Source organism: Canis aureus, chromosome 2 (genome assembly GCF_053574225.1).
Source record: "Canis aureus isolate CA01 chromosome 2, VMU_Caureus_v.1.0, whole genome shotgun sequence".
Lineage (NCBI taxonomy): Eukaryota > Metazoa > Chordata > Mammalia > Carnivora > Canidae > Canis > Canis aureus.
In genome coordinates this window covers 27,884,045-27,911,936 of record NC_135612.1, presented here as the reverse complement: position 1 = coordinate 27,911,936, position 27,892 = coordinate 27,884,045, and the positions used below count along the sequence as shown (strand labels likewise).

The 27,892-nt window shown below is 40.5% G+C and overlaps 1 protein-coding gene and 1 long non-coding RNA gene across 3 annotated transcripts in view; one reads left to right on the top strand and one right to left on the bottom strand.

Annotated features, from left to right (window-relative positions):
* JMY (junction mediating and regulatory protein, p53 cofactor) overlaps window positions 1-17,189 on the top strand; it is a 105,085-nt gene extending 87,896 nt beyond the window's left edge. Inside the window, exons 8-12 of one of the 2 annotated variants that reach the window (XR_013362212.1) lie at window positions 3,256-3,351; window positions 5,753-6,353; window positions 7,564-7,874; window positions 10,355-10,489; window positions 11,815-17,189. Coding sequence is in view for 1 of the 2 variants with exons in the window: in XM_077866971.1 (XP_077723097.1) it covers window positions 3,256-3,351; window positions 5,753-6,353; window positions 7,564-7,871 (1,005 nt within the window). In the remaining variant the exon portion in view is untranslated. The remainder of the gene's footprint in view (window positions 1-3,255; window positions 3,352-5,752; window positions 6,354-7,563; window positions 7,875-10,354; window positions 10,490-11,814) is intronic. The other variant, XM_077866971.1, reaches the window with a different exon arrangement.
* On the bottom strand, window positions 475-27,890 carry LOC144294886 (uncharacterized). The gene is made up of 3 exons (XR_013362259.1): window positions 22,117-27,890; window positions 2,063-2,203; window positions 475-1,075 (listed from the first exon to the last, which is right to left on the bottom strand). It is a non-coding gene; the product is annotated as an uncharacterized LOC144294886 (long non-coding RNA).
* Window positions 27,891-27,892: the final 2 nt, after the last annotated feature.

The following is a 27,892-nucleotide window of genomic DNA, read 5'->3' as shown; positions in this document are numbered from 1 at the left end:
CACTATCACAGCACCACTGACTATTCCCTGTGCTGTACCTTTTATCCCCATGAGTTATTCATTACAGAACTGGAAGCCTATATCTTCCATTGCCCTTCACCCCCTTTTTCCCACCTGCCCACCTCCCTTTGCTCTAGAAACCACAAGTTTGTTCTTTGTACTGACAGGTCTGTTTTCTGCTTTTTTTGGTTTGTTCATTTTGTTTTAAGTTCCACATGTAAGTGAAATCATGTAGTATTTGTTGGACTTACTTCACTTAGCTAATACCTCCTAGCTATATATTCATGTTGTTACAGATGGCAAGATCTCATTCTTTTTTTTTGGCTGGGTAATACTCCATTGTACATATTCATCTTTATCCACTCATCTTTCAACGGACACTTAGGTTGCTTACATATATTGAATATGTATATTCATACATATATATGAATATATGTGAATAACGAATGCCGCAACAAACATAGGGATGCCGCAACAAACATAGGGATGCATATATCTTTTCAAATTAGTGTTTTCATATTCTTTGGGTAAATGTCCAAAAGTGAAATTACTGGATCATTGGGTATTTCTAGTTTTAGTTTTTTGAGGAACCTCCATATTGTTGTCCACAGTGGCTGCAGAATTTACTTTCCCACCAACAGTGCACAAGAGTTCGTTTTGTTCACATCCTCACCAACACTTGTTATTTCTTGTCTTTTTAAATTCTAGGCATTCTGACAGGTGTAAGGTGATATGTCATTGAGGTTTTGCTTTGCATTTCCCCAATGATGAGTGATGTTGAGCATTTTTTCTTGTGTGTGTTAGCCAATTGCATATCTTCTTTGGAAAAATCCTCTGCCCATTTTTAAAGCAGATCGTTTGTTTGTTTATTTATTTATTGGTGTAGAGTTGTATAAGTTCTTTATTTTTTTGGATATTAACTTCTTATTGGACATATTATTTGCAGGTATCTTCTTCCATTTAGCAGCTCATCTTTTTGTTGTGTTCATGGTTTCCTTCACTGTGCTGAAGTTATTTTATATTGGGGTTGTCCCAATAGTTGATTTTTGGTTTTGTTTCCTCTGCCTAAGGAGACCTGTATAGAAAAGTCCAAGAGATTACTGCCTGTGCTCTCTTCTAAGAGTTTTCCTCCTTTTCAGCACCTCCACCTCTAACAGGGTCAGTTTCTTCCTTGATGCTTGACAGCTAACTCGCCAGCTCTGTTGAACATGCCTACTCTTCTCACTACCACATACACATCCCTGCTTTCCTAGGGTTTAATATAGGGTCTGGCTGACAGGTAATTAGTGTTTGATGTGAGAATGGAATTTCTTTTTCCAGCTGCTTCTCCTCTACCATATTACTCTCTTAGATGGTATTTTAGCCTGTTATCTTTTGTATTCTGTAATCTTAAAAAGTTTTCTTGTGCTTTACTTAGTATTTTCTGATATTGTCCTGTTACCTAAATAAGCAAGGCAGGTTTTTTCCTGAAATATAGAGTATCTTGATAGGTGTAAAAATTTTGATCACGTACCAGATTTTAAAAAGCATATTCTAAACTCCTTTACTGTGTATTTGAAAATTCCTCTATTATAAGCAATTTTAATTAGTGGCTTGCAAAACTGCTTCTCAACCATTCTCATACATTTAAAAAATCCTTATGTTTGTAAAAAGACATAAATGATCACTATAAAAGATTAAATGAATACAGGAAAAAGTTACAAAGAAAATCAAAACCAGAATAGATTATCACAACTTCTGTTCCTGAGTTTGATTCCTCTTAGAGTTAGATTTCACTGAGGTACTATTTCAGGAAAGTTTCATGGTTACTATCTATTCTGTGTTGTGGCATGTTTGGGGATGCTTGTCCATTTCCTAAGCAAGAGATCATCTGTCTAGGTCATAACTGTTAAATTTTCTCTCCATCAAAATTTTGGACACATTGTTCTTTCTTGTAGCATTGAATGTTGCATTGTAGAGGCCTGAGGTTTCCCTTCCCTCCACCCATTCTCCATGAGACTTGCATTTAAAACCTGTATAATTACAGAGTCTTTTGTTTATTGTGGAAGTCTAGTAACTTTACCAGGTGATCATTGTGCATCAGGGTTTCCTGAAACTCGATGTTCACTTTCAGCCTGAAGATTCAAGTTATCCGTTAGATTTCAACATAATCATCCGAGACAAATGAAGCAGTAACTCTCACTAGAAATTGTCCAGAGAAAAGCTGGTGGGAAAGAAGAGAGGTAATAGAATAAGAGAATAATGGAAGATTGAATTTGAAAAGGACAAATGGAAGAGAGACAAGTTAATGACACCAGAGACCACTGTCCTCTTCGCACGAAATTAACTGATCTTGTAGGAGATACCTCCAGGTTTTTAAAACAAAGCAGGAAATAAGGCATTAACTATTTATGAAGCTAGAAAGCCTTTTCATTTAATACTTGTTCTGCAAAATGAGATTTAATTAGATGTCATTTAGGTGACTCACCAGCACAGGGAATTCCAGTATAGTTACTGTACAGTGTCCTGTTTGTTTCAGGTGTACAATCTAAATCATTCAACAATTCTTTTACGTTACTCAGTGCATTTCATGATAAGCATACTCTTCATCTACATCACCTCTTTCACCCATTCCCCCCACTCACCTCCCCATCTGTTTGTTCTCTGTTATAAGTTAAGAATTTGTAAGACTTTGTTTCTTGGTTACTCTTTTTTCCGTTCTCTTGTCTTTTCCTTTCCCCATTTGTTTCTTAAATTGCACTTTTGAGTGAAATCATATGATATTTGTCTTTCTCTGGTTTATTTCAAATGCTCCCCCCCCCCCCCGCCCCCAACTGCTGATTATATTGGTTGAACTAATGTGCAGTATCTGAATCCAGGCCAGGTTGTTGCTGATTTTATTTTTATTATGTTCAACTTTTTCATTTAGTAAAATATAGCAGCTATAAGTATTTTATACTTAAATTGTTTAAGCCAGAAACCCAAAGATGAAACATTTTTAGTTCAGTGATATTTGATTTTACTTGTCAGAATAAACATCTTTAATTGTAGGTAAATGCAAAAAACGAAACAGTATTGTTTTTCTCCTATCATTGTGAATTTTAAAACTATGATTTCTATTAAAAACTGGTAGTTTCATGCCATTAAAACACTTTGTTAAGCAAAGTGAATCATTCTTTGGAGTTACCCATTTTACTTATTGGGGGAACTTTTTTCCCCAATTAAGAAAAATAAATGGGACACATCATAATGGAATTACTATTAATTTTTTACCAGAAGAGAGAAAAATTACACGATGAAGAAGAAAGAAAAAGTGCTTGGGTTAGCCAGGAGAGACAAAGAACACTGGATAGACTTCGAAATTTTAAACAGGTAACATAAAAGTATGATCAATTTATTGTTTTTCATTGCTTTTTAAATAGCTACATATACACACACTCCTATTGTAAGATTTTAAGAAAAACTTTGTTTTTTCCTCTATTATTTAGAAAATATAATTCTTGGGGGAATGGGTTAATGGGCAATAAGTAGGGCACTTGATGTAATAATAAGCATTGTGAGTTATATGCAACTGATGAAACACAGTTCTACCCCCAAAATAATAATACACTATTTGTTAATGAAATTGAATTTAAATAAAACCAAAAAGAAAATTATTTTAGGGGTACCTGGGTGACTCAATTGGTTAAGCGTCTGACTCCTGATTTTGTCTCATGTTATCTCAGGGTTGAGATTGGGCCCTGCGTCTGGCTCTGCTCTTGGCAGTCTACACTAGAATCTCTCCTCCTCCTCCTCCTCTCTCTCTCTTTCTTATACACACAAATAAAGTCTTAAAATAATTTGCCTTTTGTTTTAATGTTTGATTAAAAGGCTACCTTTCTTCCACTTGTGGATTTTTTGTTTCTGTTTTTGTTTTTTATTTTTTTTAACTTATTATTTTTTTGTTTTTGTTTTTTAAATATTTATCATTTATTGGGAGAAAGAGTGGGGGCAGGAGCAGAAGAGGGAGAGAAAGAATCTTTTTTTTAAGATTTTATTTATTTATTCATGATAGACATAGAGAAAGAGGCAGAGACTCAGGCAGAGGGAGAAGCAGGCTCCATACCGGGAGCCCAACATGGGACTTGATCCTGGGACTCCAGGCGCTAAACTGCTGAGCTACCCAGGGATTCCCAGAGAGAGAGAATCTTAAGCCGACTCTGTGCACTGAGCATGGAGTCTGACTCTGGGCTCAGTTTCACAACCCTAAGATCACGACCTGAGCCGAAACCAAGAGTTAGTCGTTTAATTGACTGCACCATGCAGGCATCTCATACCTATAATCCATTTGTGTACAGCATTAATATTTTCATGCCATTGGTCTACCACTTCAGTAGCATAAAAGTAATGGTCAGGGCTTCTGGCAAGCCTGGATTCTTCTTGAGTTTTATAAAATTCACAATTGACTATCCATTTCAGGTATCACCTTGTTATTAATACCACGTATAATAACCTATAATAACAGTCTACGGAAGTGACCCTGGCATAATTAAAGTAGATCAACTTATATGAGAAAGGGTCTGGCAGTTGTCTTGCCAGGCTAACCCATGGCCCTGGATTAATGCTAGGTTTTACTATAGTAAAAGATAGATTGAGAGTTCTGTATATCATTATTCAAAAAAAAAATCTTCCTCCCTTTCCATCATAAAAATGTACATATTGTTTCAAGAGTTTTTATTTTTAAAGATTCATTCATTCATTCATTCATTCATTCATTTATTTATTTATTTATGGTAGACACACAGAGAGAGAGAGGCAGAGACACGGGGTGGGGGGGGGCGGGGAGCAGGCTCCATGCCGGGAGCCCGACACGGGACTCGATCCCGGGACTCCAGGGTCACGCCCTGGGCCAAAGGCAGGCGCCAAACTGCCGAGCCACCCAGGGATCCCCTCAAGAGGTTTTTAAATGCCACAAGATGGTTTTTAAAAAGAACATTAATTTTTAATTTTTTTATTTGTAAGTATTTGAAAATACATGTAAGAAACTAACAGTTTCATAGCTTTCTGTATACCAATAGCATTTATGTTTCATATCTTACATTGCTATTATTTTTCATTTAAATTAATAATTTCAGGGGCACCTCGGTGGCTCATTTGGTTAAGCGTCTGCCTCCGGTTCAGGTCATGATCCTGAGGTCCAGGGATTGAGCCCCACGGTAGACTCCCTGCTCAGTGAGGAGTCTGTTTCTCCCTCTGCCATTCCCCCTGGTTGTGCTCTCTGGTTCAATCTGTCGAATACATAAAGTCTTAAAAAAAATAATAATTCATTCTTTAAATGAATTTAAAGTTCTTTAAAGATCTTTAATCTTTAAATCCCGTGGTAATTTTGAACAATTGGTTTCTTAAGTGGATAAAAGGGGACAGGATTTAATAAGCAAAAGAGTTCAGTGATAATTGTCAAAAGGTATTATGCTTTGGTATTCTAGTCATCTGTATAACTTTATTAAAGAACCTTCTCCGAAAATCACAAAAGCTTCAGAATAACATCTTTCATCTAAAGGAGGAAATAAAATGTTCATAAAATGTTTTAATGTAATCTGACCAGTTATAATACCTTATTGTGAGACTTTAGGACTGTGTTAGCCAAGGACACTAAAAACAAAATGGATCATAAAATGTGGACTGAAGGTTTCCCAGGAACACATGGGATCCCAGTTATGCTTGTTTGAAAAATGTTTGCTCATAAAATATTTTAATGTAATCTGACCAGTTATAATACCTTCTGATTTTTTAGAGATACCCTGGCCAAGTCATACTTAAATCAACCAGATTGCGACTGGCTCATGCAAGAAGAAGAAGCACAGCCAGTCCTGTGCCCTGTGAGGAGCAGTGTGACTCTCTGCCAGGGGCGCTACAGGTAGAAGATAAAAGTGAAAAGGTGGAGGAAGGAAGAGGCAAGCTTGAGTCATCACAGAAAACAGAAGCCCAAAGCCTCGCACAACTTGAAGATACTTCATTAGCACAACTTGAAGCCACTTCATTACCTCTCAGTGGTGTTACCTCTGAACTGCCACCCACTGTTTCTCTTCCACTTTTGAATAATATTGACCTCGAACCAGGTTCTGTTACCATAGCTCCACTTCCCCCACCTCTTCCTCCAACACCGCCTCCACCACCACCACCACCACCTCCTCCTCCCCCACCACCACCTTTGCCTGTTGCTAAGGACAACTCCCTAGAGACACTGGAGAAAGGTCTGCCTAGGACAGAGGGGAATGAGAAGAGGATCCCGAAGTCTGCAAGTGCCCCCTCAGCACATCTCTTTGACAGCAGCCAGCTGGTCAGTGCCAGGAAGAAGCTCAAAAAGACTGCAGAAGGTTTGCAGAGGAGAAGAGGTAAGTTGAACAGACATTTTCGTATTCATCTGTTGAATAAAGTGAGGCATAATCGAAGGACTTATATTTCATAGGATCCTACAAAACTTAAAACGTTTTTTTATTTTTAGACATTATTTGATAGCAAACAGTTTTCAGGGTCACACCTTGGTGGAAATCCTACCAACCCACATCAGCAAATGTGTATATACACAGACGTGTATCACCCTGAGCTCTTATGGATATTTTAAAAACTATATATTTTGAAGTGATGCTTGGTGTATCTGGTAATACATAGTAAGTGGCTCTTTCTGTGTTAAGGGGAAAATCTGATTTTAAACCTAGGAGATACAGGAAAGGTTTTCACATCAGAAAAAAACAGCTGGGCAAGAAAGACTATCACACTAGGATCACACTGATAGGACCATTTAACATTTGGTCACGTGTTTATTGAGGGCTTTGGTATGCTCTGTATAAAACAAGGAAGTATGGAAGAGGAACATATTGCATGTCAGATTTGCCTTTAGAAAGCTGTTTTTGAAAAGAACAAGGAATCCTGGTCTGTACCTTTCATTGGGAGAACATTACATAAAAATGATTTAGATATTAAATTCTAAGAAACCATTCTGTAAAACCATTCTGTAACCATTCTGTAAATTCTATCTTGTAACTGGAGTAGAATTTTGTATGTAAAATAACTAAGTGGAAAAATCAATAGCACCATAGTGCAGGTACCTGGCTGGCTCAGTTATTAGAGCATGCAACTCTTGACCTTGGTGTCCTGAGTTCAAGCCCCATATAGAGAGCAGTTTACTTAATAATTTAAAAAAAAAAAAAAAAAACCTCTTAAAAAATTAACACAGTGAATCAAAACTTAGTTCTTTAAAAGTACATTTATAACTCAGTGTCTGAATTTAGATTGAGTTGGTGCATTATGGAAATCCTTTTGGAGTCTCACCCATGATATTCCCAAAGACCACCTTCTAGCTTGCTTCTCTCACATGGAAAATAATAGAAATAATAACTTGGAATTGAAGTGTGACTGTTGGGGCTTTGCTTTTTCAAAGAGCATAACTGGGATCCCATGTGTTCCTGGGAAAACCTTCAATTCACACTTTATGGTCCATTTTGTTTTTAGTGTTCTTGGCTAGCACAGTCCTAAAGACTTAGAGGTTGCCCGTTCGACTCTAATCGTGATCCTAACTATAATTGTTCTTTCTCGTTTGTAAAGTGAGTTCACCCATGGATGAGGTGCTAGCTTCCTTGAAGCGTGGTAGTTTTCACCTGAAAAAAGTTGAACAGCGAACTCTGCCTCCTTTTCCTGACGAGGATGATAGTAATAATATCTTGGCACAAATCAGGAAAGGGGTAAAATTGAAGAAGGTACAGAAGGAAGTTCTCAGAGAATCCTTCACGCTTCTGCCTGACACAGACCCTCTAACACGGAGCATCCATGAGGCTCTTAGAAGAATCAAAGAGGCGTCCCCTGAGTCGGAGGATGAAGAGGAGGCTTTGCCTTGCACAGATTGGGAAAACTAACAAGTAAATGGTCCCTACTTTCTTTAGTAGCATTTGGTAATATAGGTTTCATAGTAGATGATGAAATCTGTTAAATTTTATGGTTGGGGTTTATTTATTATACAGCTCACTTAATAGCATTGATCATGGATTTGTAAACTTTAGGTTTTGTGTAGTTTCTTGAAACTTAACAGTAAAGCACTTTTCAAGAAGATACCTGGTATGTAAATGCTGTTTATATCCTGCTCATTAATAATTTCTACAGTATAGATATAGCCCGAATAAAGAGGATAGTTTCATTCCAGTGAAGTGGCAGTCTTATTTCTTGCTTTAAAAATAGAAAAGGCCTTTTTTGAGTGAAGCATTTCAGGTACAACCTGTTAGGTATATTGAATTTGGATGTCTTCTTAGCTTCCTACAAAGGAATTTTCTGAGATCAGTTCATAAAAATTATTGCATTGCCTGATTATCTAGCTTTCCAAGCCTTTAAAATGAAGGTCTATCATTTTAAGGCTTATCATAATTGTTGCATGTTACAGATAAAATTGCAGCTAATATAATAAATATGTAATAAGTGTTTCTTATTGAGTACCCTTGTAGGTTCTGGTTATATATACATTTGGCATTCTCCTAAAGTAATAGTTGTTACTGAACCACACTTAGTAAGATAATTATGTAGTCCTGTGGCACAAATCATGCTAAATATAGAGTCAGTAAAGGTAACATATGCTATAAATAGTATATAGAGAACTGACAGTAGTGATAGCTGAAATATTATAAGTTGTGCAAACTGCAATGCAAATATTCTATTAAGTATCTTGATTGCTCTCTCGATGGACGATATTTCTGTGGTCTTTACAACATTCACCAAAAGTGGAGGGAAGACACCTAGCCCTGGAAGGAAAGTAGGTGAAGGAATAATAAACTTTTTGGTCAACGAAGTGATTCTTAAACATGCTTGATTATAAGAATTACCTGGGGAGCTTATTAAAAATGCAGATTCTTGGCTTTCACTCACGTGGATTCTGAGTAGATCTGATGTCTAAGCAGGCATACCTCTGATTTTGAAGACTTAATACAAAAAAGGTAAACTGTGTCAGAAATTCTTTATATTAATTACATTTGAAAGAGTGCGAGATATATCAGATACTATCAAAAGCAATTTTACCTGCTTATTCGTGGATGGATCCATCAGGAAAATGTAGATGTTCTTCTGCTGTGCAGCCCCATCCCTCCTCTGCCCATCAGCCTCTACACTAATCAGTAGCTTTAAAAAAAGGGCGGGGGTTGAAAACGTCCCATTCCCCTTGATGAGTGGGTATAGATGACCTTTGTTAGTGCCCTCCAGGCAGCATTCAGTCACACACTGCCACGGCAATTAGGCCGCTGGCATGCCTTTTCTCCTCTTTATAGAAAAGGAGAATTAAAAAAAAAAAAAAAAAAAAGAATTTATACAAAATTACCATTTTGTAGGAACCAGTGTTTTGGGTTTTTTTTTTTTTTTTTTGCTTGTTTGTTTGTTTTTAAATATTTTATTTATTTATTCATGATAGAGAGAAAGAGAGGCAGAGACACAGGCAGAGGGAGAAGCAGGCTCCATTCCGGGAGCCCGATGCGGTACTCGATCCCGGGACTCCAGGATCGCGCCCTGGGCCAAAGGCGGGCACTAAACCGCTGAGCCACCCAGGGATCCCCGGAACCAGTGTTTTTGAATTGCCAAGTAATTTCAAACCATTTGTGCTGATACGTGTGTACACGTGCTTTGCAGAAGTATGGAGATACAGTATTGCATCTGCTCAGTGTATGAGCACGTCCAGAGATAGAGGATGTCTGACCAGGAAGCCTTCCCACACTGGAGATGTGTAGATTCTCTCCCCCTTCGTGGTGTGTCCTACCCGTCCCAGTGTCTGCCTCTGCCCGGACCTACCGTCTTAGGCACTAACTGGCTAACCTCAGAGTGGGGCCTTCACATAATAAATGAGTGTTTCTGTTTTTTGGTCACAGCTGCTGGCAGTAACGCAGGTGGGGTATGTTCCCCGGTGGCAGGAGCTCGGGCCAGTCCCCCTCGTCTCGGTTTTCACCAGTCCTGCCAGATCCTAACACATAGGCACAGCAGCAGCATTTCCGACGTGTCCATGCGTGGTAGTTATTTTTAGCTTTAGGCTACTAATTTAGCCTTAGAGCCAATGTTAAGAGTATGTCCACCATGAATACCCAAAATTTCCTGGTTTTGGCTGATTATTTACGGCTGGTATATGTATTATAATGAAACAATGAAATACTCCCCAGCAACACAGGAGTTCAGATACCTGCAAAGTCGGTTATTTATAAAAAACAACCTATCCCGTACCAGAAGCAAACCGTAGGCCCGTCTGAGCAGGCAGTGATAAAGGAACTATTCCTCCTACCTCGTGTGTGGTCTTGGGAAATGGTTTTTAAAGACTGAACTTCAGAGCTTCTCTACAGATGGCTAAAAACACTATAATTTCTATTTCCTATTACAGATCAGCTTCCTACAGATCTGAAATCATTAATTAGCTCTTCAGAAAAACAAGTAATTTCTCAAAACTTCATGAAATAGTCATTATCTCCTGTTCTGCTGTGTCTTCCTTTAAAACTCTTTTAAGAACTAGTCGTAGGTAAGCGTGTCCTTGAAGGAACTTTCTAAATGTAAGGGAATACATATCATTATAGAGGCTTCATATGGAGTTTCCAATTGGTTTTCTGCAAGTTCCTCTTTTTGAGCCATGAAGTAACTATGTGATGGCACTGATAGAAATATGAGGCATGTGTGGCTTGCTCGGTCACTTAAGCATCTGCCGTTGGCTCAGGTCACGTTCCCAGGGTCCTGGGATGAAACCTCAGTCGGGCTCCCTGCTCAGCAGGATGGCTGCTTCTCCCTCTCCCTGCTGCTCCCCCTGCTGTGCGCTCTCTGTTTTTAAATAAAATCTTAAAAAAAAAAAAAAAAAAGTATTAGCCACAGATGTAAAGTTACCATAGTTACCTTAAAAAATAAATTTTTTTTGAAATTGATCTCAATATTTTATATGGTATATCCAAAATAATGTATTTCAACATGTATCAATATAAAAAATTCATGATGTAGTTTACATTTTTTAAATGTAGTCTTCAAAATTTAGTGTGTATTTTATACTTGTAGCACATTTCAATTTCGATGCTAATCATTCAGTGGTTAAAGTTGAAATGTCCTACCAAAACAATAAAATTGCATTCAATAGAGAAATATTTTAATATTTCTGCTTCAGATTTTAATTTAAATCAAATTAAAAATTCATTTTCTCAGTCACAGCAGCCATGTTTCAGGTGCCCCAAAGCCACATGTAGCTACAGTATTAGTTAATGCAGAACTATAATAAGTTAGGACTCAATTTATGTCCATGTCCCTTTTTATCTGATTAGTAGCTCTTTCATATAAATGCTCCTGTGACATGTGTACGCCATAGATCTCAAGTACAACTACTCTGAAACTTTGCTAAAGCATCATTTAAAGACTAGTACTAATCCTGTCCTCTAAACGTCAGTATAACAAAAACTCACTTTCTAGCGAATTTTTAAAATATTTAATTCTAATCTGGCATTTTATGAGGCTGATATGTTCAGTTGTATTTGGTCATTTTTACTGTATATAGTTTTGACATAAAATTAGAGTAAAAGGTATAAAAGTGAATCTAACAATCTTGAAGTGATCTAAATCATATTCAAGTTACTTTGTTTTCATTTTTATTGCTTTAAGAATACAAACGCATCTTTTGTCTCCTATATATGATCTCTACAAATGGTCATTTATAAGAAAAAGCAGTGTTCATCCAGATATTGCAAGTTGTATGGGGATATATATGCGTTTACAACATGATACATTTAACATGGCATATTTTTAAAAGACCACACTATCTTCAATAAGTCTACATTTTTTAATACACTTTATTTTTTTGTTTATAAACAGGTGACTCAACAGAAAAAAAATACCTTCAGTTGAAGATCAAAGATTTGTTTTTGAAAAAACAAAATTTTAAACACGTGATTTCCCAGCTGGATTCCATTAGATGCAAAAAGTGTGTTGGCTCAGTGGTATGAAAAAATGGAAGCACAATTGGCAAGTTAACGCTTTTCCAGTCATTCCAGTAGTTGGTGGTTAACATGAGTTTTAGATGTGCAATGCTCCTGATGCAATGAAGAAAAGGCCTTCCAGAGATGCCTGTTTTTTTTTAAGCACCTTCCCCTCCTGTCCACCCACGTACATCCTTGTAGTGGCCGCTAAAGCTAGGTGTTGTTCTAAGTTGGAAGAACAGTGGGCTGACAGAGATCTACTGTGAGCTGTATTGGGACTGCTTTGAAATCCATCTTTCCACGCACTGAATAGTCCTCTGCTTGAAAACACAGAGCTGCTTCCATATCAGCTTTTATAAATAGTACAGCACTCTGAAAAAGTTTATCATGATAGCTATAGGATAGAAATTGGAAAGAATCAGATGGAAATGCCCTGAAAATTTCCATCTTACTCATCTCCAGAGGAAATTTCATAAAGATGTTCAACATCTGAAAAGAAAGATAACCACGGAGATACACTTAATGTGTTTACCACAACATGATACATTTAACATGGCATATTTTTAAAAGACCACCTACTCTCACACTTTGTAAGGTTTTGAAGTAAAAATTTCCATGCTTTTAAATAGCTCTTCATAATTGTGAATTTATAATAGTTTGGATTTCATGTGCAGCTTTGTTTATGAAAAGCAATACTTTGTAACTTGATAATGTTTCAGATTATTTTTAGTCTCTTTGTTTGAACAATTGCTTGATTAGTGTAATTCAACATGACTTTCCTATTGAGAATCAAAAATGAGGATTCAATAATAGGGATGCAGATCTTAAGTCTGTTTAACATGCACCATTTAAGTTTTTTATGCTCCGCAGTGAAGTGTGCCCTTACAAACATGCAGAAAGTAGGCAGAAAAGCCTCCTTGGCTGGCATTTCACTATCTTCACAATGTTATGAATGGAATTTTGGAAGAGAGCCTTTGTTGCTATCAGTAGACTTTTTAAAACCTATGTATGTAGTTCTAGGTGCTGACTTTGCTGTATTGGAGTCCCAAAGGATGCATTTTTTGGTGAGTGGAGCCACTGTGGATTCTCAGCAGGACTGTTGTGGGCTTGAATGAAGGGTGGATATGTTGGACCCAGCCCACCGTCTTCTATAGAGTGTAATTCTGCATCAGATAGACGTTAGCCTCTGTATGAAGGGAGTTAGGTAAGGACTGGTGTACCAAAGAGAACTTTCTCCTGAAGGCGTTTCTCTGGCCTAGCACCAGAAAGCAGTCCCAGAGTAGCAGCGCTCCAATGTATAAATTGGTTTTCCAGAAGAGAGAAAAAAATGCTTAGACCTTTGTCACTTTAAGATGTATTTCCTTTAGAATAATTATGGAGAAAATTTTCTGTTTATTGAGGAGAGTAGGAGCTTTTTGCACAGTTTTTTTTCATAGTACTTTAGCTTTCTTCTTGCATTATTCCCACATGTTATCTTGGAAAATTAAAATATGTATCTTGTATAGAGACTCTTTATCCTACAATGGGGAGGTGGAATTAGTAAGGCATTTAAGCGTGCTTTTCAATTGAAAGAATGATTGGTTTGATGAATATAATTTGGCAAAAAAATGTTAAAGCAAATTTTCAAACCTTAAAAAAATCATGTATCAATATTAAGCCTTTGGATGCTTATGAATCATTTTTTTTCCCATTCATTGATACTTAGAAAAACACAGGAGAACTTAACATTAAATGAACAGCAAAAGCACTAGAACTGTTGTCAGAATTACTCCCCATTTAATGTTAGAGTGGGGGATTCCATCGAGAGTTGGGCTCAATTATAAACGGGTCCTGTGATTTGTCTTTCAGAACCATGTCCTGGTAAGTGTTCAGCAAATGCTAGACAGGGTACAGACCCCTGTGAATCCTTTTGGGGGTGCATCCACAGCTCTGAGTACATCTCATGGTGGTACTCCATGAAGGTTATCTCACTTGCAAAACCTCCTTAATAACCAGCTATGCTTACACTCTGCTGAATAACGTTCTCCAACATACCTACTTTCCATCCTTAAGATTCAGATTCCTACTTCCACAGAATTACAAGTTACTGCAGATCATTCACCTTTGGAATCTCACAGTGTTAAAATTTTAAATAACTACAGTCCACTTGTCCAAGATGAGATTACCAGTTGAATCCTTATGTTAATTTTTTCCCCTCATGTTAATTTTAAAGCAGTTTCCAGACCCAACAGTTATGTAAGCATGATTGAATTCCCCTTTCCCCCCCTTGCCCCAAAAAAGAGCATCTTTGCCCTCAATATTAAATTTTAATATATTTAGTTAGGATGGTATTTATAGATGATGTTTCAAGTTCCAAACTTGCCCATACTATTTATATGGTTTAAAATATTTGATAGTTATATATCTCAGTGTGTCATTTCTGTCATAAAAATCCACAAACAGCTGCTTGCTTGTGCCGAATCACTTTAGAAGTCCATTTACCAATCTAGTCTCGACTGTAATATATTTTAGATAACTTGAGGATATTTTAAAGTTAATGCTACTGCTCACTTGAATGCCAATTTTAAATAGTTCTCCCAGTTATAGTCAGAATGCTGTGTATATAACCAATGTGGTACTTATAGAAAAGGTATTCCTAATGATCTCAAATATGGGTGGTACTGTGGCATAGCAGTGTGACCAAATGCCTGGCTAAAGAGGATTTTTGAAAGAGGAGCAGTTGTCTTGCTTATTACTTGATGTGTGTTTTATAAGTTCTGAGTTTGGAAGCAGCATAAAAACAATCATTCCCTAGTTCTTACTGTGGAACTGAAAGATTTCTTAACATATATTTTTAAACTAATTTAGATGCAGCCATAAGAAGTGACCAGGTGTAGTATTTTCTACAGTTGGAATGTGGTGTTTTCCTCATTACATGAAACAGATTTTCAGCACTCTGATTTACTGTGTAAAACAAGGGGGCAAAAATCCTTGTTTCTACAAAGCTAAACTGTGTAGCAATCTTTGGTAACACATATCATGACCGCTTTGCCATTAGATATTGTTAAATTCTGAGGCATACCTTGGCCGTAGCAACCACTAAGAATTAAAACTCGGATCAGTGGAACAAAACTGAATGGGCAACATCGTCTGCTTGCAATGGGACCAGTGAACAATTAACACAATTTATTTAGTTCTCTACATTCCCTAAGATTCCATTTTTAAATTCCATTTATTGAGTTTGTGTATAAACTTGTCTTTAGCCTGAGGAAAGTTTTTTCTTTTAATAAATACAAGGTTTGGGATTTTTTTGTTTTTAAACTTTTATAATTAGTATACACATAATATGAGATACCAACCCAGAAAGTACTAAGGGGTCTCTTAAAGACCTTATCAGGGAATTCAGATTTCATATACATTCTTACCAGGTTATTTGTAAAAGATCGCTTTGAACAGCTGCAAAACATTTAGAAACCCTGGCAGATGCATTGTTAACATGCAGCCAGTTGATGAGAGCAGAAACCTTAACAAGTTTCACATAATTCTTGCACTGAATTTAAATAATATAAAGTTAAGTGTGCATTGATTTTATTTCAATTTCTTAGCATCCAAGAAGAGCCATGCTTAGCGTTAGAGGATTGACTAGCAAGCTTTATTTCAGATGGAAGAGTTAAAAAAGTGGAAGCACCTTACCGTTGGAGCATGTTGCATTTGTTTAGTGCTACTGAGCAATTCAGTAGTTACTTCTGAACTCTGCTGCAGAGTGCGCTTTAAAGCACATAATGAGGAATCTCTGCCTGACTGCTTTGTAAATGGAAGCAATGGTATTTTTTATCCTATAAATAGTCTAATTTAAAAGTTTTTCCTACAAAATGAGTTTATATTGCTGCCTAAACTATCATGTATGTAAACAGAGGGTTTTTTAAAGGTGAGTGGGGATCTGGATCGTGTGTGTGTGTGCGCGCGCGCGAGAGAGAGAGAGAGAGAAAGAGAATGCGCCATGTTTTCCCACTGGGTTATTTTGAAGATGTGTTCATTCTAAAATGTTATGTTTTGCCCACAAGTATAAATGTACAGCTTGGTATTTCAGGAATTTAATTGATTGAATTCAGATTTATAAATGTTTCTCCCCTTCTCCACTTTTATGATGCCACTGTAAGGTGCACATGCAGAAAATACCTCTGAGGTTGACATAAATATTTCATCAGTGCTGTTTCACATTGAATCTCAAAGCAGTCATTTGTTTTGAGAGTTAGGAGAAAGTTTTTTGTTGCTTTTTATACAAAGTCAGTTATAACTTCAAGTGGCTCAGTGTGGGGGGGGGGTTAAGGGTGGAGAGGAAAGACCGTGGAAAGTGATTTTTAGATGTACACACAGAGGGTATGGGTGTTGGTTATAGTCGAATTTTAACAAGGGATGTTTTGGTGGTTTTTTTTTTTAAACCTGCATGTTCTACGGTTAACTATCCAAGAGTGTAACAAGTTATTCTAGCTTTTCCCAGTACTAATTACATTGGTTTTAAGAAGTATCCATGATCACAAGATGGCATTTTCCCTTCAATTGTGAACCAAGAGGGATAGACAATACCACCCAGACAGTGACTTCTGACTACTTTGACTCGGAAAGAAGGAAAGAATCCACACTGTCTTGCTGAGTTTCTTGTACTGTATGTCTTGCCAAGTGTGAAACCGTAATACATAGTTTATGAAAAATCGAAGGCTACAGATCATTCTGCATGATTAAAGCCCATTAGGGCCACTGAAACTGACTTTTTTTTTTTTTTTTAAGCCTTTATGGTTAAGTGAAAATTAAAATGGCAAACCAATTCACCATTTACTAGCTTTGTGCAATATTATAATGGTAGAAGCAAAACACTAGCACATCGTGCTTGGCTTTTAAAGATGGCTTTAACACCGTACATTAAATGGACGTGTGCACAGTGTATTGTAAATGCCAACTCTTGCAAATTTACAATACTTAAATATGCTCCATTAATATTCTAAAGTATTAAAAGTACAAAGAACTAAGCAGGCATTTATAGCAATACTCTGAAATTTCCAATAATTGTTTTGACTATTGCCTTTCGCTCTTTAGTGCAACTTTATTGCGTTGTAATTATTGTTTTGCTTTGTATTTCATGTTTTTTACACTCATGACTTCGGAGTTAAGTACTTGTACAGCAAGTATTGCAATCACCTTCTCTTGTACATGCAATGTAATAACAACATACAGTTTTGGTGCTTAACAAACAATATTCCTTTTTTCTTTAATAAAAGATATTTATTGAGTTTATTTTGTTTGTTTAAAATAGCATTGGTGGTAGATATTGGTCACTTTATTTCAAACAGGAGCACAGCAAGTTGTGAATTTGCTAAAACATTATGAAGAGGCTTCAGCCACCGCTAATCTATAACTTCTGCCTCCCGATTACTGTTTAAAATGAAGTAGCCGGATTCATGCTGATAAAAGCCTTATTCATGTCTGTAGCTCTCCATATAGTTGGCCCATGTTGACTTTTCAAAATAGGAAAGTCTCTAATTGCCTTTCGTTTTAGCAACCCATCTGTGACTATTTGAGATTATTGGCTTTACAGTTACACACATAGGACTAAGCGTAACTGGAAGCCACAGATCGCTTAGCCGGTACTGCTCAGTCTTTGATATGAGCTCCAGTTCCAGTTCCTCCTTGTGCAGTTCTGATCACTTTTGCTCCCGCAGATTAGACTTTTTCTTCTGATGTGTTATTATTGGGGCTATGCTAGTTGCTGGGTGAAAAGGTTCCTAAGCTGGCAGTACGTGATTTATTTCTTCTTTTCCTTCCCCCTTCCTTCCCAAGCCATCATTTATAAGATGATGGGCTGAACATCCTGGGATTTGGTACTTCAGCTCCAGGATTCTACACTAAGGGAGAAATTTCTCCCAAGTATTCCCTCCGTAAATAAATCTGAAACTAGCCAGGAGGCTTTGATTACTAGATGAATTTTCTCTGAGAATTCCGAGAATGGATTTAATAAAGGGAAATCTAGCCAAACTGACAACATCATCTCTGCCTCTTGAATTAATACAACTCCCAACACAGTGCTTCAGAGGAATCCTGGCACCTAGTTCACCCTTATGAAGTCCTGGTGTGTGTGTTTGCTTTGGGATAGCCTCCCTGGGTTGGACTAGTCTCAAGTCAGGTAAAAAATAAAAACACCGAGGATCCCTGGGTGGCGCAGCAGTTTGGCGCCTGCCTTTGGCCCAGGGAGCGATCCTGGAGACCCAGGATCGAATCCCACGTCGGGCTCCCGGTGCATGGAGCCTACTTCTCCCTCTGCCTGTGTCTCTGCCTCTCTCTCTGTGTGTGACTATCATAAATAAATAAAAAATTAAAAAAAAAAAAAAAACCCACCTCCGGTAACTCTAGGCCCGACAACAATTCCACAGTCCTTTACCACTGTCACTCATCCTGACCTTGCTGAATTCCATATGCTGGTTGAAAATCTCAGGAATTCTTTGCTACAGGAAGCTGTTTGGGAGAGGTTTAGAATTCTTTGGTGCAAAAATACCGACATTCTTTTTAAAAAGGTTTTTAAATTTATTCATGAGAGAGAGGCAGAGACTCAGGCAGAGGGGGAAGCAGGCTCCATGCAGGGAGCCCGATGCGGGACTTGTCTAGGGGCAACAGGGTCACGCCCTGGGCTGGAGGCTCAGGAAAGAATGAAGGCTGGCAGGAATCCATCAATCATACAGTTACTCCTAAAACTGCTTATGATTTAGAATACAAGATTTAGGGATCCCTGGGTGGCTCAGTGGTTTGGCACCTGCCTTCAGCCCGGGACGTGATCCTGGAGCCCCGGGATCGAGTCCTGCATCGGGCTCCCTGCATGGAGCCTGCTTCTCCCTCTGCCTGTGTGTCTCTGCCTCTCTCTCTGTGTCTCTCATGAATAAATCTTTTTTAAAAATATAAAAGATTTAGAATAAATGTAAATTTTTGTGTGCAGTATAGAGTAAATATATACTTAAGCTAGAAGAATAACCACCATTAAGTGACTTGGGAGAGGAGCAAGAAGATAAGAAACTTCCCACCTATGGGCATATCGTGACATAATCTTATTCAAAATTACATTGTGCAAAAGCCATACCATGGTTCTATGGTGGAAGTAGTCCAGTTGGGGACAACATCCCAGACAGGTGTAGGCCAAAATAAATTTTTCCATATTTTTTTAAACATTTATTTCTGAGAGGCAAGGACAAAGAGGGAGAAGCAGGCTCCCTGTGGGGAGCCTGATACAGGACTCGATCCCAGGACCCTGGCATCCCTCTTCATGTTTAAAGAAAGACCAAAATCTGTAGAATCTTTGAGTAAACTACAAGTGTTCTAGTGGTTCAGATCTATTTTTTAAAAATTGGTCTTCCCTACAGGCCACTTTGTGACATACCTCTTTTTAGAAATAGGGTGGCCTACCTGGGCAAGCTATTTAGAGCAGTAAGGTTAAAGTAAGGTCACTAGAGTGGGCCCTAGTCCACTATGCCTTGTACCTTTATAAGTGGGGGAGTTTAGATACGAACATGCATAGAGGGAAGAGCCTGTGGAAAGACCTACAGGAAAGATGGCAGTGTACACACCGAGGAGAGAGGCCTGGACAGATCCTTCAGGGTCCTCAAGAGGAGCCAACCCTGCTGATGCCTTGATTTTGGACTTCGAGCATCCATAGACTGAGACTAAATCAAGGTCAGTTAAGCCCCCTGGTCTGTGGTGGTTTACTACAGCAGTCCTAGGAAACGAATACCTCATCCTTCAGGTTTCCACTGAGGTCGCCTCTCGTGAGGCCTCCCACCCTCCCTGGAGTAGGTCCCACCGCACCTGCCATCAGTCCTGCTAATCCCATAATCCAGCTGCCAGCACCCCTGCAGTTAGAAGAGCTGCATGACCACTTAGTCCTGACCAATGAAATGGAAGAAGCAGTAATAATATAAGCATCACTTGCAGCCCAAAGTAGTGAAAAGTCCATAAAAATTGCTCCAATATTTGTTTTTTAGTGGCAAATAGGTGTCAGGCACTACAAGACCATGGAGCTTTGAGACTGAAGTTGAGGAATCCCTCTGTCACCACTTCATTTGCCACTGTATCAGAGGTACTAACATCGCAGTTAGGCAAGAAAAAGTGAAGGATAGAAAATGATACTGTTTCGCAGATACTATAAGTTATGTATGTAGAAAAATTTTAAATGAATTTAAGAGTTTTAGTAAGAATTTCTTGATAATAGTTTTTGAGAATTTCTGTATGCTAGTATCAAATAGCTACAAGTTAAAATTATAAAAGCTATCATTGTTTAAAAACTGACAAACCAGGTGTCTGGGTGGCTCAGTGATTGGTAGTCTGCTTTCAGCTCAAGGCGTGATCCTGGGGTCCCGGGATCGAGTCCCACATCGGTCCCCACAGGAGCCTGCTTCTCCCCCTGCCTGTGTCTCTGCCTCTCTCCATGTACCTCTCATGAGTAAATAAATCTTTTAATATTTTTAAAATTTTTTAGTTATTCATGATAGACAATTGCTGAGAGAGGCAGAGACACAGGCAGAGGGAGAAGCAGGCTCCATGCAGGGAGCCCGACGCAGGACTCGATCCCGAGACTCCAGGATCACGCCCTGGGCGAAAGGCAGCGCTAAACCACTGAGCCACCCAGGAATCCCCAATAAATCTTTAAAAAAAATCCTGATAAACTAAGGAAAAGCAGACAATGCAGTAGAAAACTGGGCATGAGACTTGACCAGGAGGTTAATTCATAGAAGAGATTCAGATGGTGCACACAAAAAAGGGTCGACCTCATTAGTAATAAGGAGAGCACTAAACCAGAATCTGATGCCGTTATGCCCTCAACAATGGTTAAGATGGAAAAGATGGACAATTTCAAGTCTTTTTAAGGACTTAGAAAAGAGCTTTCAGACACTACCAGTGGTGGTATAAATGGTAACTATTTTGGAAGATTGCTAGGCATCAGCTACAGAAGTTGGATCTATGCTCCCCCGTGACTCACCTAAAATACGCACACACTTCAGGAGACCTAGACGAGACTGCTCACAGAGCCCGCCCCCAGAATACCCCAAATGTGCATCTCATGAGGAATGGACAAACTGTGGTCCATTCCTCACACGTGGTGCAGGCATTCAGTAAAATACAGGGACACCTGGGTGGCTCAGCGATTTGGCGCCTGCCTTCAGCCCAGGGCATGATCCTGGGGTCCCCGGATCTAGTTCCGCGTCAGGCTCCCTGCACGGAGCCTGCTTCTCCCTCTGCCTGTGTCTGCCTCTCTGTGTGTCTCTCATGAATAAATAAATAAAATCTTAAAAAAAAAATTACGATGGTCATGTTTGTGTTCTTTGGGTCTGTGAAGCTTTTATTTCTTGACCAGGATGTGGTTAGGTGGGGCTCCCTTTACAACAATTTGGTGAGCTGTACATTTATGTTAATGTATTTTTCTGAGTATTCATTTTCACAAAGATTTTTTTAAAACCCTAATATAGTTTTTTACTACAATTCTAGAAATTGCTTCTAGAATTCAATTGCCAGAAACTTTTGTCTTCAAAATAATTTGCGTGCTTGCTCTACACGAGAACCATATAATCTAACATATCAATTTTATTTTAGTTGCCAGCAAATCAGAGCAGATTAAGTGCTCCAATGGGAAAAACGACTCATCTCAAACTTATGGTCTGCAGCATTTTCAGCTCCTTTCAGTTTGCTCTGAGTGTGTGCATCCCTGTATCTGTGAAACTCTCCTTGGTGTCCTAACACGGTGAGTTTCCTTTGAGGAAGTAGGTGGGAAGAGCTTTAAAATGTTCACTAAATAAAAAGATGTTGCAACATAGCGTGGCAACGTGGCTCATAGCAAGGACTCGGACACCTAGTAGAGCTGTGCGAATTTGGACAAATTTCTGTTTCAATTTGTTCCTCCATAAAATGGAGACGACAGTGAAGTTCATAGTTAGGCGGATCCAATAGAAGAGTACCTGGTGCATAGTAAATGTTATTATTCTCCTGAAATAGGATACCAGGATTTCTCCCAAAGATTGAGTAATTTACAAGCAGGGACATCTGAGATTAGAACAGATCGCTCCGGGACAGTCTGAAAGGCAGCAATGATCATATTTCCTTCTTTAAGAGAACAGAATTTCATTCACATGTCAAATTGAAAACGCAACAGGCAACATCTATATTAACAATGACCAAAAAATCTTACCTTCATGTTTACTTTTTGTAGAGAATTGGGTGCAACTGACAAGTGCAGAATTTCTATTTTCTGACGTTCTATGGAAACGCAGTCCTAAAGAATCAAAATATCCAAAAATATAAAGAATGCCAACAAAGGACTTTGAGTTAAATATGGTGGATTGAAACCTGCTTCTCCCTAACATGGCAGTTAAAGGAATAAAAGGCAACAGAGGAAAAAAACCTGGGGCAGAAATGCCCTGGTCTGCGCAGGAACTACCGATTAACCGTGGCGGCGACCGTGCCGCCATGGGAGTCTGCGGCAGCGCTGCCGGGAGCCAGGCCTGGGCTTGCAGGGGTGCGGCCTGCAACGGGAGCAACGGGTCCCCCCCGCCCCGGGGCCCTCCTTGCCCCGAGACACCAGAGGTTCCTCCTGGGAATGGACGAGCCAGAGAAGACCCGGTCGCTTAGGTGGAGGGGGCGACGGCGAACCCGGGAGGGAGGGTCGGGGGGCTAGCCCCCCCCCCCCCCCCCAGCGAGCAGCGAGCACCCACCATGGGCTTTGCAGACGCCGGGGTGCAGCGGCCCCGCAAGCGACAGGCCCAGGCCCGGGGAGGCCTGCACAGCCAAGGGAGGCCAAGACCGAACGAAGGTAATGCTCGGAAACAGGCAATTCAGAGACGGGGGGAGGAAAATTACTTCTATCGGGAAGAAGGTAAAATACTGCATCTACCAGGCAAGAACGTATCACAATAGGTTCGGTTCGGTCGGCAGAGGCTGGGGACCAAGGCCCGGAAGGCCTGCAGTGGGTTTTATTTCAAGGGTTTCCTCCAACTTTCAAATCGGGTGACGCGGGACCATGTGAAGTGGGAGGAGTAAAGCAACGGCGACTGGTAACCTCCTTGTAACCCGGCAAACGGAGACCTGCGGGGAGTTTGCAGCCGGGTGAGGCAAGGAAGGGCCCGGGCGTGTTCACAGGTGTGGGCTTCGCTCTGAAGGAGGCTGCGCCCGCCCGGCCCAGTCTCCGCGGGGGAAGGTTTGGTCTTATCCGAGCGCCCTTCAGTAGGTCACTGGCCTTGGAGGGAAGCCTGTGTCCTCCTGACTGGCGGTAGCAAAAGTACATCTTGGCACCTCAAAAAGATGTGATTGTCTCAAAGATGTGGCCGGTGACAGCACGTCCAAAGTGATGGACCAGGCACAGTACAGGGAACACAGTATTTTTGGTGAGTTCTTGCCCATGATCCTTCAATAGTTAGAGCAAGAAGGTTATCAGCTCTCACATGGGATTTGGAGAAGGCAGATTTTATACTAATGACTGAAAAGATCACTGGCCACATTGTTAACCAACTGGGCCACAAGAGGGAAGAGCTAAGAGATGAGAGAGGAAAGCTTGCTGATCTCACTTCACGGGGGTTACCTCGTTCTCTTAAATGCCCGGTGTCGGTGTCAGCAAACAAATGTTTCATTTTTGCTACTGTTGTGGATATACGGTTGGCTACTGGGGTGTGGGGTCGGGGAATTTTCTCTGAATTATTCGTCAGAACGAACTTTGTTAAATTTTTAAAAATTAAACAAAAAATTTTAAAAAGATTTTATTTATTCATGAGAGACACACACACACAGAGGCAGAGACACAGGCAGAGGGAGAAGCAGGCTCCACGCAGGGAGCCTGACATGGGACTTGATCCCAGAATCCCAGGATCACACCCTGAGCCAAAGGCAGACGCTCAACCACTGAGCCACCCGGGCTGCCCCAGAACGAACTTTGTAACTAAAATGAAGACACCGGTTACTACCATAGACCAATGGTCAGCCTTAGAGATAGAGGTTAAAAAAAACCAAAACCGTAAAATGACATTTCACTTATTTTTTAATTAGCTATTCTTGCCAAACTCACTAAAGAGTTGAGGTAACTTATTATAAAAATATAGGTACTATCAGACCAGTACAAGACCAAACTACTGATAACAAAATAGGAACAGGAAAAAACAAATAGGGACCAACAAGGAAAAAACCTAGAATACAAAGAACTCCTAGCTGAGGAACGTGATAGCAAATTAAGCCTAAAACCTGGTCTCGAGCTTCCTGGCAGCCAGGCTGATAAGGGAATGATGGATTTATGTAGTTGTCATTGCCCAGAAATAAGCAGCTTAGACCCGAAAAAACAAATTTATTTAGTCTTAATCTCTGAAAACAAATTGTGATGGAGATCTTTTCTTGAAAAAGTGGGTAATGTCACCCCAAACCAAACCAAAAACCAAACCAAAAAAACACCCCCCCCCCCCCCCCCCCCGCAAGACCCTGACAGCACATTGACATAACATGCGAGTGTTCCCCGAGCACAGGAACAGATCTCCTTGCAGGAACACCGTGGAAGCAAGGTTGAACTCCACGGACATGGCTTCCGGCCTGGGATGAGGCAGCTGATTTTCTGGTCAAGGAGAGATGTCACAGAGAATTTTAGTTTATGACCATGAACTATCTTGGGACTGGAGCCCATTCAGTAGAAGTCCTAGCCGTCAGTTTATTTGGTGTCCCCTGCTGGTTCTTGTCTAGGTCACATGGACCCGCCATCAAGGGATTTCCCCGACCCCCATTTTCTCCGCGCATCCCTTTAAATGTCAGGGCTTTCTACAGCTCCAGCCTGTCCTCTTCACTCTCCAGGAGTTCACATGCCTAGGACTTCGCCAACAGTCTGTTTTCTGGTAACTTCCAGATTTAGATCTCCAGCTGGGGAAGCACCTCAAACTCAACATGGCCAGCACAGGCCTCCCCTTGTTTTAAGCCGAGTCTGGAAGCCCACAGGTCCTCCAGACAGTTGTCACGTCCTGCAAGGTCTGTTGGTAGCGGGCACGTGTCCACAGGCCGCAAGTAGGATGTGCAAATCATCTTGTTCTTCTCAATTTTGTTCTAAAAGATTTTCTGCCCAAGAGCAGAAGCATAGTTTTTGTTATTTCAAGACAAAACCAGCCAGTTAAGGTTTCCTGGCTACACCTCCTTGAGGGTTACAAGTTTGCTCCATATGGTGTCAGAGCGCTTAGGGGCCTGGGAGAGAGTGGGGGGTTCGGGTTCTTGGTCCACTTCTACTGATGCTGGCACTCGCTGAGAGCCTTCTGCAGCCAGCATCCAGAGATGTCCATCTGGTCCTTGGTCCCACATCCACAGCGGTGACCCTCTATCCCAATTCACTGGCTAGTCAGTGGCTTCTCCACCTGCGGGGGGCGGGGGCAGGGAGGCTTCTCAGCTATGTGGGGTCCAGGGGACTTGCTGGGGACTCCCTTAGCGGACACACCACATCACTATTTCTCCTTGGGAGCTGCTCCATCCTCCTGGCCCAGGGGAATTCTTCCGTAGGCAAAACCTGCAAAGTGAGGCATGGGTCTTCAACCCCCCATCCTGTCTGGGGTGGGGGGCACTTATTTGTCCCCCAACCTCTCATCTAAGGTCAGTGCGTTGGAGGAAGGGAGCAGCACTCAGGGCCCCTTCTTAGTCACACTTGTCACCCTCTCGTCATCTTGCTTCCCTTCACCTCTTGTCTTTTCCTTTTTAATCTCATTTGAGTGGAAGAATTCAAAAGTAGAGGACTGACTCATTACTGCCATAACCGCCCAATCCTGAGGGCCAGCGAATAGAAGGCTTTTGCTGTGGCTTGTATTAGGGGTGGGAGGAAGGCAAAGGAAGCAATAAATGCCACGAATGAAGCAGGAATTTAGAATTTAGAATCTTGCCCTCAGATACCTCTTGAGTCTCTCATATTAAGTTCAGCTTTTTCTGGCTTCATTTCATTTTTGTCTCTTACCTGGATTGCTACAATTTAAAAAAAAAATCTTGAATTCTGAATCTGGTTTGCAGAACCTTTCTTTAGTCCATTTCTCCCAGCTTTATTGACATTTAACACAGAACATTGTGTAAGTTGGGACGCCTCCGTGGCTCAGTGGTGGAGTGTCTACTGAGGGGAGCCTGCTTCCCCCTCTGCCTATGTCTTTGCCTTTCTGTCTCTCATAAATAAATAAATCCTTTTTTTTAAAGAACATTATGTAGAGATCCCTGGGTGGCTCAGTGGTTTAGCGCCTGTCTTTGGCCCAGGGCGCAATCCTGGGGCCCCAGGATCGAGTCCCACGTCAGGCTCCTAGCATGGAGCCTGTCTCTCCCTCTGCCTGTATCTTTGCCTCTCTATGTCTATCATAAATAAATAAAATATTAAAAAAAGAACATTATGTAAGTTTGAGGTGTGCAGTGGGACGATCTGATACATGTACTCATTGTAAAATGGTCACCACAATAAGGTCAGTGAACACCCCCGTCGTCTCATGTAGTCTTCAATGGATTCTTGATAATGTGGCCAGAGTGATTTACCTGCTCTCAAGTGTAAATCTAGTCATGATACTTCCGTCCTGCAAGGTTTCAGTGGCATCCACCACCTTCAGTTGAAGTCAGAACCGCCAAGGACCCCAAGGCAAGGTCGCAGTCTGGAACGTGGCCATCCCATGTGCTCTGGAGCCCTAGCAAAACCACTGATGGGCCCGTCAGGGCGTCAGGCTGAATTTCAGTGTGTGGCTCTGAAGGATATGTCCTTTCCCCTGGGCTTTCCACCCATCCACCTGAATCAAGGTGGACATCTACTCATCCTTTCCATTTTAGCTCAAATGCCACCTCCTCAAAGACACTAACCCCCTCCTCTACCTGTTGAGCAGAAGCCAGGACTCCTTTCATAGTGTCACTGTCTTACTGTTCCTGACTGATGGCTGTGTCTGCCTCCTTCACTGGACCTTAGCTTTTTGAGGGTAGGGACTGTGTATTATCACGTTGGTGTTCTCAGTGCTTAGCTCAGTCCCTTGTGACACTGGAGGTGCTCAGATGTTTGAATAAACAGCCACTGGCAGGGGATGCTAGCAGAAGCAAAGCCACCATCGAGGTAACAAAAGGCTGCTGGCCAAAGAGGGAGGCACTGTCTGGAAATACCCGTTTCAGTATCTATTTGTCCTTTCCCGCCTACTTTGAGGGCTACAAAGCACAGCACTTTGCCTTTTCAGTGGTTCCCTGCAGCTGTGCCGGCGCTCCGGGTGGCCGCGGATGGGGGTGCTGTGCAACAGCGGTGGCCCCAGTCCCTCCGCAAAGGCTACCATCTACACTGGGCATCCTGGTTCCTACGGCAGGAAGCACGTTCAGTTACTACCACGTTCAAAGCACGGTGCTGGGTGTTGCTTGTAATTTAGAAAGAGTTTTCGCAGGACCAGTTAAAACATTTTTTTTTCCCTTGAGTTTTAGTTTTCAGGACAATTTTTCCATCTAGAGTTCATTTTCACTGAGGATATAAGAGGCGCTGCGGTGGCATTTGGTAACTGGGCACTAATCTCCCTTGAATATCCCTAATACTGTGGTTAGCAAAGGAGCCTCAAGTCAGGAAGAGGGTAGCATGAGAAAGGAAAGAAAATATGGAAATGCTTAAACAAACTGTGATATATCCATAAAATGGAACACTCTGAAGGAGTTAAAAAACAGTACTAACTCGGACAGAGCTTCCAAAGAGATCTAAAACCAGCTAACTATAGAACAAGACACACCGATAAGAGAACTTATGCACTCCTCCCCCCAAAACAATTAGATATTTCTATAATCACATATTATGTATAAATGCATATAAATGTGCCCAAAGGGCATAATTTGTAGGGATGGAACTGAAAGATCAAGAGTGACTTTTCTATCTGTATTAAGAATGTTTGCAAAAAGAAAGCACACATAAAGGAGTAGCATAAAGGTTTTTTTTTCCTGAAAAGGGACAGCAGGGAGATAAATATTCAAAGATG